This window comes from Diabrotica undecimpunctata, chromosome 4 (genome assembly GCF_040954645.1).
Source record: "Diabrotica undecimpunctata isolate CICGRU chromosome 4, icDiaUnde3, whole genome shotgun sequence".
Lineage (NCBI taxonomy): Eukaryota > Metazoa > Arthropoda > Insecta > Coleoptera > Chrysomelidae > Diabrotica > Diabrotica undecimpunctata.
In genome coordinates, this window is record NC_092806.1 from 11809329 (window position 1) to 11822435 (window position 13107).

The window sequence follows — 13107 nt, forward strand, 5'->3', positions numbered from 1 at the left end:
ACGACAACGTCGGACATAATAGAGAGATGGGACAAATCGAGGGAAGCAATCCAAACAACATGCGCGACTCTATTAAAGCGTGACAGACGGAAGAAGAAAGAATGGATGTCCGATGAGATAATGGATATGATGGATAAAAGACGTAAATTCAAGAATAAAAATGAAGAAAAATACCAGCAGATCCACAAAATCGTAAGAACGAAAATTCGAGAAGCCAAAGAAAAATGGTTTTCCAACGAATGCAGGGAAATAGAACAATACGAACGAAAATACGACAGTTACAATATGCACAAAAAAATAAAATCAATGACAAACAAGAGGAAATTCAATAAGTCACTCAACAGCATAAAAGATGGCGATGGAAATTTTATCTCGGAGCCATCAACGATCTTAGAAACATGGAAATCATACATAGAAAAATTATTTGCATCTGACAGGACTGATGATCACCTATATGGAGAAGGAGAAACAGGACCTTCAATCCTTAAATCTGAGATAGAAGATGCCATTGCAGCACTAAAAAACAATAAGTCAGCAGGTCCGGACAATGTACCCTGCGAAATATTAAAGATCCTATGTAAATCAGACAAACAGTTCCTTGATAATCTAGTTGAACTTTTTAACAACATATAATAGCGGTAAAATCCCGGAGAACTGGCTCAAGAAACCAAATGCCCAGATCTGTGATGACTACCGGCTTATAAGCTTGATTATTCATATCACTAAAGCCTTCACTAAGATCATTCATAGAAGAATATATGATAAATGTGAGTCAAATATTGATAGATCGCAGTTTGGCTTTCGGAAAGCACTTGGAACTAGAGAAGCAATTTTCGCTCTCCAGGTGCTTATACAGCGGTGTAGAGACGTGTATTTGTGCTTTGTGGATTTTAGAAAAGCATTTGACAATGTCAATCATGAACAATTGATAGATATTCTGCGAAAGATAGGTATTGACGACAAGGACATTCGAATTGTGGCAAACCTATACTGGGGTCAAACAGCAAGAGCAAAAATTGGCAACGAACTCACTAAAAGTGTGCAGATCAAAAGAGGTATCCGTCAGGGTTGTATATTATCCCCACTACTATTCAATATTTATTCCGAAGAAATATTTAACAAATGTATGGAAAATGCAAATGAGGGCATAAAATAAACGGCGAGTTAACGAACAATATAAGATATGCCGACGACACGGTGATCCTTGCCAGTATTATAGACGAATTACAGCAGGTAATGTTAGGTAGGTAATAAAGAGTTTATTCAGTTAGTGAGGAATACGGCCTGAGCCTCCACTTCAAGAATAAGTAACATACTAATTGACCATGTAGAATCTTATGTGTACCTTGGCACCAACGTAAATGCAAAATGGGAACAGGCCACAGAAATTAAGGCGAGAATAGAACGAGCTAGAGCAGCATTTAGCAATATGAAAAAGCTCCTCATAAGCAGGGATTTGTCTCTTCCCCTAAAACTACGTCTAGTTAAATGCTACATTTTTCCGATCTTACTGTATGGTGTGGAGGCCTGGACGCTGACGGAGACGCTCACGAGAAAACTAGAAGCATTCGAAACGTGGGTGTACCGACGCATTCTTCGTATATCCTGGACCGAACATGTCACCAACATAGAGGTAATGCAAAGAATCGGAAAGGAGAAAGAAATCGTGAATACAATTAAACAAAGAAAGCATGAATATCTAGGCCACATATTGAGACACGATAAGTACCGTCTACTGCAATTCATTGTCCAGGGAAAAATAGACAGTAAGCGAGGGCCAGGCAGGAGAAGACACTCGTGGCTCCAAAATCTGAGGAAGTGGTTCGGGCTCACATCGGTCGAACTATTCAGAAGCGCCACAAACAAGATCAGAATTGCCATGTTAATAGCCAACGTTCGCAACGAACAGGGCACTTGAAGAAGAAGAAGAATATACAAAAATAATATGGGATGAAAATATTTTTGCTAGTGTGCGTTTTGCATTTGAAGCCTCCGCATTAAACTCTTGTGCAGAGCGAGTTGGAGACATCTCCTACCACAATTGTTAACTGGTACAGTTTGTGCAGAGAAGTTTTTATAAGTTTTTGCTAAAAACACCTCTACAAAACTAGGAAACCCGAGTAGCATGGTGGAAATATACAAGGCAAAATTCGGTAGGAGGAAATACAATAGAGGGCGTCTGTATGCCGATCTAAGGATATTTGGCGGATACGAGCTAAACACTGAGAACTTTTTCGTAATTCCTGTTAAAATAAGGGATTTTGATACTTTGCTTGGCATAATTCACAAATAGATTCTTCCTGAGACAACCATTTATAGTAATTGTTGGAAATTTTATAACTGTTTGGTCCATGAAGGATTTAAACACCAAAGTGGATACCATTCAAAGCATTTGTGCTTAGCGTTATCCAGGAACTTCCCAATAAATGATCCCAACAAAATATTTACAAACATCTATCTATAATCGTTTTGTTTACAAAGAAAAACAGTAAAACTAAATATGTGAAAAGCATTGTACATTTTTGTGTAGCTTTTTCAAATATTTACCAATTTGTTATCTACTTATAAACATTTCTTTTACAGGCTTACTAACGAGAAATAGCAAAGCAGAGTTAGAGGGTGTCGTAGTCAATTCTCAGAAAAAGATTTTCGACGCAATCGCCGCTGCGAGTATCTTCACGAACTGTGCAGGGATCGATACGAACAATTCACAAGTGATAACGATGTCTACGTTTACGAAATTTTTAGAAACCCGGCAGATGGAAGTGATGACCGACGAGCAAGTCAAAGCCTTAATATCGGTAAGTAGAATCGAGGTTGTTCAATGGGATCTTGTTTATCTTCCTTTTATTTAGAAGACTCATTTAAGAATTCAGGAACCTTGTCTCAGCTTGAACAAGGTCAAGTAAATTAATACCATATACTTTTGAAATCACTGATACATATTTTGCAGTTTAAGTCTGTACGATCCAGCCTTGTATGCAGGTGTCCCTTGAATGGCTCGTACCCAATCCGCAGTGTATATACATCTTATATAACTTGTTGTGCAATGGTACGTAAGATGACCATTTAAGATGTTTTCTTTTCTTGAGCTTGTTGTGAAAAAATTGGCCAACATAAAATATAATTGAAAGTAAAATATGAGTAAGAAGTCAATAAAAAGAACTTTTGGCTCAAAATTTTAATAGAATTGTTCTTAATTGCATTAAAAACAATTCTACAGAATATTTACAAAGCATACCAAATTGCCATATTGATATACACATTATATTAGATGTAACTTGAAGAAAAACGACAAGAATGAATGTTGTTTCAGGATTTTATATGGGTTCAACATCTACCTTTTTACTTGGGACCTTTTCCTGTATAGTAAGCCCGTTGTCCAAAAAAAATGTGCCCAAAGTAACCAGTATGCAGTGTTTTCACTCATTTTTTATTGTTTTATAGAGTTTATATAAGTAGCATTAAATTCGTTGTCATGTTGAATTAAAAATGTCAATTCTTAACTAAAAATTTACAGGATATGAAAGTAATATAATAAACTTTTTGCAGAGACACGAGCCTGATGCCACATTACGCGCCCAGAATTGCCTCTCTTTCGAAGGGTTTGCTCGGTACCTCATGGACAAGGAAAACTTTAGTTTCATTTCAGAAACGGAAGCTCCAGTTGAGGGCAACATGACCCGCCCTCTATCTACTTACTACATCGCCTCGTCTCACAACACCTACCTGACTGGTCACCAACTGAAAGGAGAGTCTTCAGTAGAACTTTACAGTCAGGTAATAAAAATATTTGGAGAAATTATTATGTGTGAAAATGGTTGGTAATTTAATTGAAGTACTAGACTATACAAGGGGTTTACAAAGTGTGCGTCGCTGAAACCAAAAAAAAATTGAAAAGTATCAGAAAAAATAGTTAAGATTTGATTTTAGTATAGTCCTTCCACTATTCTCTTATATGTGTTTCGTTCTATTGGGACTACTCAGAGCGACTATGTAGAAGCTCTAAAGGTCGATTTATGTATATTCGTGCCGTGTCCGTTCCGTGTTATGATAGTGCCTGGCAAAAAAAAAACAATAATGTAATCTTATGAGTATATTTATACATTGGCGTTTTCCGGACGGGGCACGGACGGGGCCCGGCCTGAAGTTAATCCTAAACGATATTTTTATTTTCGCCACTGGCGATGCATGGAAATGGTACGGACTAATTATTATTCTGTTTTAGCAAAATCTTGTAGAAGAGCTTAGTACTTTCGTTTACATTGTATATTGAATGTTGTCGAAGACATTTTGATTTTTTTAGTAATGAGCTGCAAATTGTTTATGCATAATGGATGATTTTGGATATTTGAATAAAAATTCCAAGCGCCATCTAGTGACCTTTAAATAAAGGGACGGAGAATATCACAGTATTACATTTGATTCATATAGAATGCTTTTTTCGTCATTCAAAATTCCTTTAGAGGGTTCATTTCTATATTATTTTAACGCGTTTTTTTTTAGGTTTTACTGACAGGCTGTAGATGTGTGGAACTCGACTGTTGGGACGGAGACGACGGATACCCCATGATCTACCACGGGCATACTTTCACCACCAAAATTCCTTTCAGTGCTGTAGTAGAAACTATTGACAAGAACGCCTTCGTGACGTCTCCGTACCCAATTATTTTATCGATAGAAAATCACTGCTCTCTACAACAACAAAACAGAATGGCTCATATTTTTCAGGTATGTACATCACAACAACAGGAATTTGGTGCAGTTATTTTCGTCTAAATTTTAAAAAATATTCAGGGTATTTATCAATATTATTGTTTCAAATAAAAGTAACAAAGATGTTGAATGGATGTGTGATTAAAATAATTTTTATGTTTTTTTTTCTAGAGGATCTTTGGAGACAAACTAGTGACCTCATTTCTGTTCGACTCGGACTACAGTGATGAACCATCGTTGCCTTCCCCGGAGCAGTTGAAGAATAGGATACTGATAAAAAATAAGAAATTAATAATGGACGTACCGCCACCACTGACTTTTGCAACCATGTCGACACCAATAAGGCCAGGAAGTGGAGGTATGCGGCATTCGGTGCCTGGACGGACCAGCTCGATTATTAGTAACACCAGCAGCAGTTCGTTTAACGATGACTTTAGTGATGATGATTACGATGATGAAGATGACGAAGACAATATTGATGGTAAGTTTGGCTTTCCTTTTAATCAAGTTATGAAATTTGCACAAGAAATAATTTTGTTAAAAATACTTTTTGCTCCATCCTTTCATTTTCATGGAATATCCAACATTGGACCTCTTCTTCTTCCTTTCTGTTTATAGTTTAGTCTTTACAGTCCAGTTTATCACAGTGGTAAATCTAGAAATTGCATATCTACTTGATCAATGAGGGAATATAATAAAAGAAAGCAAAATTATACCAACATAAAAAAATATTAAATGAAAATTGCTTCCCCAAACAAATACTAAATTACTATACTATTACTAACAAAATTCTGAAATGAAGAAGAAGACAATGATTTGTTGTATCCCACAGATTGGTTGTATTATTATGTATATACATCAACTACATCATACATAATCATTCTGTCTAAAATAATCTTAACATTTTTTAATATTGATGCTCTATCTTCTTACTTTTATATTGTGCATGATATTTTCCAGAGAAACCAATTCATGGCATCAACATCACCGACTCCCCACGACCATACGGTGTGCCTCACGCAGTTTCCAAGACGAGTTCACAAAAGAGAGCTGCGCCAGATGATAAACTGAAGAAGAAAAGCAGCCAAATATCCAAGGAATTGTCTGATATGGTAGTTTACGTGCAGGTAAGTGTATTTTTATAATTTTTTTAGATATAAAGGTTACAACATATTGCTGTTATCTCGGTTACTGACGTGGACTTTTTTATAGAGCATTTTTTTCATCTAAAATGAATATGATGCCCCTAGTATAAAGGTGCAACTCTGTCTAGGTTTTTTCTTTTTTCTTGGTCACTATTTTCGACTACCTATTGTATGATGTTCTTAAAGTATGACAAAATCAATTCAGAATGCTAGGCTATAAAAGCTGATAACGTAACAAGCTGCCAGAATCCACATAATGTGGAGAATTGAACAACTTAATATTAACATGAAAATTAAAATGTACAACATAGTAATACCTCTTACTATGATGTACATTGCACAATCAAGGCACAAATAAAACAAAATCTTATTCTTTTTATATAGACAGATATCTGTCTGTTTTTCAATGTGTCTCCAGTAAGTTTGCGTTCCATCGTTTTCGTGGTCTTCCTACTGATCGTCTTCCTATTGGAGATCCGTCTCTTGCCGTCTTTAATACTCTATTTATTGACATTCGGCTTATATGATCGTTACATTCTACTCTTCTATTTCTTACCCAGTTGTTAATGTTCTCCACCTTACATCTACGTCGTATATCTGTATTTCTAGCTCTGTCCCATAGTATCTTACCATCAATTTTTCTAAGTGTTTTCATCTCTGCTGTTTCTAACATCCTTTTTGTCCTCTCTGTGTCAGGTATTGTTTCTGCCGCGTATGTGATTATTGGTCTGATGACTGTTTTGTAAATTCTGCCTTTCGTTTCTTTCCCGATATTTTTGTTTCTCCATATTGTTTCTTGCAGGCAGCCTGAGGCTCTGTTTGCTCTATTCACTTGATCTTTCACTTCAGTTTCGAGCTTTCCGCAACTAGATAATGTGATGCCTAGATATTTAAAGTCCATCACTTGTTCTATTATCTTGACTTCCAGCTTCAATTTGCATCTTAGTAAATTTGCTGTTGTAACCATGCATTTTGTCTCTTTTGCGGAATATGAAAGTTATTGCAGTTATATGAAATTGGTGCAGCATACGTTGTAAATCATCTTCACTTTGAGAGGGTAGTATTGCGTCGTCTGCATAGCAGATTATTTTAAGTTGTTTTTCTCCCATTTTGTATCTTTTTTAGTTCTTATTTTTTTTATTATTTCATCCATAATCAGGTTGAACAATAGAGGACTCAGGGAATCTCCCTGTCTTGTTCCATTGCCAGCTTCAATAGGGTCGGTTAGTTATCTTCTACTTTTACTTCTTTTATTGTGTTGTTTTGGTAGATATTTTCTATCGTTTTGATTATTCCTAGAGGTATCTCTCTTGCGTATAGTAAGTGGATAACGTCTTTTAATTTGACCCGGTCAAATGCCTTCTTAAGGTCCACGAAACATAGATATGACGGATTGTTATATTCTAATGATTTCTCTTGCACTTGCCTCATTATAAATATAGCGTAAGTAGAACAAAATGAATAATAGAAAAACAAGGATGAAAACTCTAAGAAAAATAATCTGTAAAACTTTATATGGTAGACAAGGAAGTGAAAACATTAGAATGTAGTGTAAGTAAAATAGATCTGGTAGATATGTACAGATGTGTTCATAATATACCGAAAATTTAACAGAGCGTTACGTTGTCTATTAAGAATAATAAACAAGAAAAACATTGAAGATATGAGGGAAGATGGAAGATGCAAAATGGCTTCAAAACATTAGGAAATTAATAGGATTAAAATCAGCTGAAAATGATAGACACGAGTTTGCCCTGGTCATCGACAACTGTCCTAACCCATATGTAAAAACAGCAAACAATAATAGAAGCAAATTGTATCTGGTGGTTAAAAAAAACATCATAGTTTTTTAGAAATAATGAAGGATTGCTGTTGGGAGATATAGTAGATAATTCAAAAGACTTATTAAACAGTAAGGAGAAAATAAAAATAGAAATAGAAAATGTTTTGAGGTATAAAATTAAAGGAAGGAGAATAAAAGAGGAAAATTGATAAAGCACAGAGTAAGAAAATGTCTGAAGAACATTATATACTGGAGAAACAGGGTAGAAAAGAGTTGGAACGCCATGAAAGAAATAAATAGACGTAGTCTAAAAGAACATCGAAGAAATGGGAAATACCAGACTACAGAAAATAAATAGAAGATAAAAAAAAAGTGAAAAACTACCACCAAAAACATAAAATCCAGAAGCCACCATATTTTTTCTTTCTTGAGAACTTATTAGATAGAGCCAGAAGCGAAGGAAGCCTAGGAAAGAGAAAGGCAGGTACTTACACAAATAATTTAATACGAGTGGCTTCGCTACATAGCGCCATCTACTATAGATGTTAGAAAATAGACACCAATGTGTATATTTAAGCTACACAGTCTGCAGCAATATTTTAAAATTCCCTTTATTTACGAACCTAATTAAATAAAAGAAAATAACGAGATTGGTAACTTAAATAAAGCACATAATTTTGTACGATTTGTAAAAAATCAAAGGCTAGAATGTCTGCAATATGTCCAGCGGTTAGAAGCTAAAAAAGTAACTATAGAAACCAAGGGAAAAATGAAAGAAAGAAAGACTTATAATCAGATAACTGGACAATGTGGAGGATGAACGATGAATCTAAGAGGATAGATGAGAAAGGAACAAAACGATCTGAATGGGAAGAAATAGCTAGACAGGCAAACGTAGAGTATTTAAAAAAAACCCACCAGTTGTATTATTGCTTTTTAAAATGTCTCATGTCTTACTAAAATGTCTTATGTCACTGGATAAAATGTTAGAACTACATTTTAGCTATTGTCTGTAACACTTGTACCATTTGAATGTTTATCTTCAGCTGCATCTACATAATAATTTTTGATTAATATGTTAACCAGCTTTATATAAAATATATTGTATCCAAAAACCTTAAAGCTGTTGCGTGCAGCGACAATTACATTCCTATTACTGTGCAACAATAATAATAAAATTAAATGAAGTAAAATCCCCCTTTGTTTTAGATAAAATGTAAGAACATAATTAGCCACGACGTCGATAAAATAGATTACCAATCAGTATGCAAACGAAATTGAAATACTTTTTAAGCCCAACCTAATTCCAGTCTCGCCCAAGGTATAATTGCAACGATCCTCATAGCGGTTACGAATTAAAAATGCAAAGCAGGAAATGAAGAAAGTTTCTTGTTGAACAACTTATACCAGAACAAAAACGTTCTATTAAAGTTGCTGTAAACTTTACGAGAAGGTTTATGAATGTGAATAATAAGATAAGAAGCTAGATCGCGACTCGAACAATAAGTAATATTGAGAGAGTTGTTATTCGACAATTGTGTTTTTTTGTTTACCGATTTTTCGACGCAATGAGGTAATCACTGATAGTCAGAATATTAGAAATATTTTTATTGATTATTTTTCTAATGGAGGGTACTAAGGGTTTCTAATGTCATAGTACATTTTTTCTAAAACTCGTTACGAAATCAGAAGTTCAGAGTATTATTCATTCCCTAAAACCAAAAAAATTTTCTAGCATAGACAAAATTTCCGCCGATGTGTTAAAGATAATTTCTAATTATGTTGTTGATCCGATAACTTATTTAATAAATAAAATATTTCAAATTGGTACGTATCCTGACCATTTTAAAAAAGCTGTATTTATATCTATATTTAAAAAAGGTGATACAAAATTGGTGCAAAATTATCGTCCTATATCACTTATTACCAGCTTTGCAAAAATCTTTGAAAAGGCCTTAAAGCTATGCTCGTAACTTGCTGCTATTCTCTTGATTACTTCGGTCACAGTTTCCATACACAGGTCCTGGTGGATGTTAATGTTATGAATATACCAAGGAGCATCAACAATGTTCCTCAGTACTTTGTTTTGAAATCTCTAGATAATATGTAGGTTACTAACTTTGGTACTGGCCCATACTGGCCTCAGTACCTGCTTGTAAATGGATAATTTATTATAAATGTTTAATGTTGAATTTTTTTCAATCAGCCAATACAGTTTCTCTTATATCTAATATCAAGCTCCCCTCTTTTCTTTTTGACATGGGCTTTCCAGCGCAGCCTCGCGTCTAGGGTGATGCATTAGTATTTTCCTGATGTTGCATAAGGAACTTGGGTATCATTTATTCTAACTCGGAAATTTTCTATTTTTTATTTGTAAAGTTAATGTGTGCACATTTAGTCTCATTTAATTTTATTCGCCATTTTCTGGTCCAGGTATGTAGTGTATTTATCGCTTCTTCACTAGTGTCGTCTATAGCTAGTATGGCTGTATCATCCGCGGCGACGGTGGCAATAGTGTTTTGCTCTAGCTCTGGAATGTCACACGTATACAATAAGTACATGACCGGACCTAATACACTCGCTTGTGGCCCACCAGTTGTGATCTCCCTTAAATCGATATACACATCTTCTTGTTTTACTCTGAAATATCTATTCGCAATGTATGATTCTATGATTTCTAAATACTGTTTAGGCATGACTGTTCTCATGCCAGACTTTATTAAACGATTGTGCTACGTCCAAGAAGATTGTAGAGCAGACTTTCTTTTCTTTTAATGTTTTTTGTATTATATTCGTTGTTCTGTGAACTTGATCTACAGTCGAATGTTTATTTCTGAAACCAAATTAATGATTTTGTAGAAGATCTTTTCTTTGTATTATTGGTTTTATTCTTTCCAATAGAAGTTTTTCAAATAGTTTTGACATCACAATAAATAATAAATTCGGCTACTTTCCAGAGTCTGGGAACATATCTCAATCTAAAACCAGCATTTATTATGTGTGTCAGCTTAACTATGGCTTTTCTTGGTAGATTTTATAATAGTTCTCCTCTTATGAGATCATATCCTGGAGTTTTCTTAGGATTTATATTCTCTTTTATCTCTGTTCATACTTCTCTAAATGATGTCAACGTTTTTCTTTCTTCGTTTGGAATGGTTCTTCCCATCTCAGTTCTTCACCATTATTGTCGTTGGGTTTGAACGTGCTTTCTAAATGATCTGCAAATTGTTCTGCTGTCTGTTCGTTACTTCTACCCCAGTTGCCGTTTTCCAACTTGATAGGAGGAGAATGAATAATAATTGGTCTCTGCATTCTTTTTGTTTCCTTCCATAATGAATAATCTGTGTTCTGGTTGACTGTTAAATTACTTAAAAAGGAATCAATTGTTGAATTTTTTATATTCTGTATCTCCTTTTTTAGTTTTTGTGTAGCATTATTTAGACTAGTTTTGTCGTGGACCTCTGTATTCTTCTTCTTCAGGTGCCATCTCCGCTGCGGAGGTTGGCAATCATTTTAGCTATTTTACTTTTTGAGGCAGTAGCTCTAAATAGTTATTTTGAGCTGCATCCAAACCATTCTCTCAGGTCTTTAAGCCATGAAATTCCTCTTCTTTCGATGCTTCTTGTGGCATCTATCTTTCCCTGCATTATGAGTGGTTTATTGGTCAAGGTTTATTTTGAAGCTCTCTCATTCATTTGTTTTGTTAATCAATATTGAATTGAACTCTTTTTTTTTATATAAGAATATAACACTTACATATCAGTACAAAGAATTGTCTCGATACATTAGATATTATGACGTTTATATTTATTTTTGGAGCATAACCCATGCGTTCAGGCTATTTGAACTAAGCCACTGTAGATAATCTCAGCTGTTTGTTGAGGTATAATATCATAACTCAGCTTTTGTGGTAAGTTTAAATGGGAATTCGATAACGGCATTTGTTTTAACAAAAAAAAAGTGTTTTATATGAGATCAGAATAAAACTCTTTTATATAGTTCAGCAAATTTTAAAGTCGACAGTTAAAAATACATACAAAAAATTGAGAACAACAAAAACAAATATTCAGCTTAAGCACTTGTTTTTGTTCCAGGCTATAAAATTCCGAGGTTTGAACACAATATCCCCCAGCAGTTCAGTGAAGCAGCGTCAGAAAGCCATAACGTGCTCTGTCAGTTCAAGCGCGACGTCCGGTATCAGTTCAGCATCCAATATTAGCTCAGGAACCACCAGCGAATCAGACAATACCATTTTCGAGAGCGAAGTTCAAAAACCCCGCCCTAATGTGCATCTACCGTGCTACCAGTGCTCGTCTATTAACGAAAATACGGCAAAAAAATTATGCAGGTACAAAAAGTACATAAAAAAACCGGGTGTGGCAGTCCAGAGGGACTGCCGGTAGAAGTTATACTTCTATACACGCGTTCGTCTTTACAAATTTATATGGGAGTCAATCTGCACAATCATTACATATGTAATGCTATAGGTAAAAGAGAGCAGAAAGAGAAAAAGAATTAGGTATACAGGTATATGGTGCATCGTTTGCTGTATATAAACATTTGACCTGTAATAGGAGTATAGTAAGTAAATGAAGGATTGAATCAATATTTTAATGAAAATATATATTTTTATTTTCATATATGTATAAAAGGAGTTGAATGCAAACAAAATTTTTTACACATACTCTGCAGTAAAATTCATTGTTAATTTTGTTATTAATATAAAAATACAATACAATACACTGCCACATAATTCAATATTATAATATAATACAAATTAAAATGCAATATTCATAAGTATTTAAAAATGACAATATACATAACTTACGCATATGTTTAATTTACCATGATAATAATATTAATAAAAAAATAGTAATATTAATAAATATTAAATATGTTTACAAAAGGAACATTTTTATTCTCGAGAGAGAAAGAGAGAGAAAATATATCTTCTGTTTCTCTCTTACCTATATCATACATATGTAATGATTTTGCCGATTCACTCAATATATACGAATACACACAAATTTCCAACGTCGAACGCGCGTATAGAAGTATAACTTCAAAAAACGTTTGTGGAAGATAAAAATAAAAAACCAGCAACTCGGATTATGTTGGAAATTTTCGTTTTATTTTAAAATTTAGCATTTTCGCGTATATTACATATATTTAATAAGACTAACGTGGGGTTTTTAAATATTTCAAAAATAAAAAGTGAAATTCATATTGGGATTCGAACTAACATACACAGGCGTATGAACCAAAAACGTAAAATATTTGCCAATTAGACATGACACAAACGTATTTTAAAATTGACAGTTCTCGGTCATACAGTGATTTATTGAGATTATTATTTTGAAATACAAAAGACTAAAATAATTATGAACATTTAATAAATAATACAAAACATGTCACACAAATAATAATATTAATAAATATTATATTATATTATATAATATATAT

The 13107-nt window shown here is 34.0% G+C and overlaps 1 protein-coding gene across 4 annotated transcripts in view; it reads left to right on the forward strand.

The window, feature by feature from the left end:
* Window positions 1-13107, forward strand: part of LOC140439164 (1-phosphatidylinositol 4,5-bisphosphate phosphodiesterase epsilon-1-like) — a 579894-nt gene that overhangs the window by 554068 nt on the left and 12719 nt on the right. For all 4 annotated transcript variants that reach the window (XM_072528894.1, XM_072528893.1, XM_072528896.1 and 1 more), the window contains 6 exons: window positions 2584-2801; window positions 3553-3780; window positions 4507-4731; window positions 4888-5197; window positions 5677-5843; window positions 11739-11992. In XM_072528894.1, the coding sequence (XP_072384995.1) occupies window positions 2584-2801; window positions 3553-3780; window positions 4507-4731; window positions 4888-5197; window positions 5677-5843; window positions 11739-11992 (1402 nt within the window). The remainder of the gene's footprint in view (window positions 1-2583; window positions 2802-3552; window positions 3781-4506; window positions 4732-4887; window positions 5198-5676; window positions 5844-11738; window positions 11993-13107) is intronic.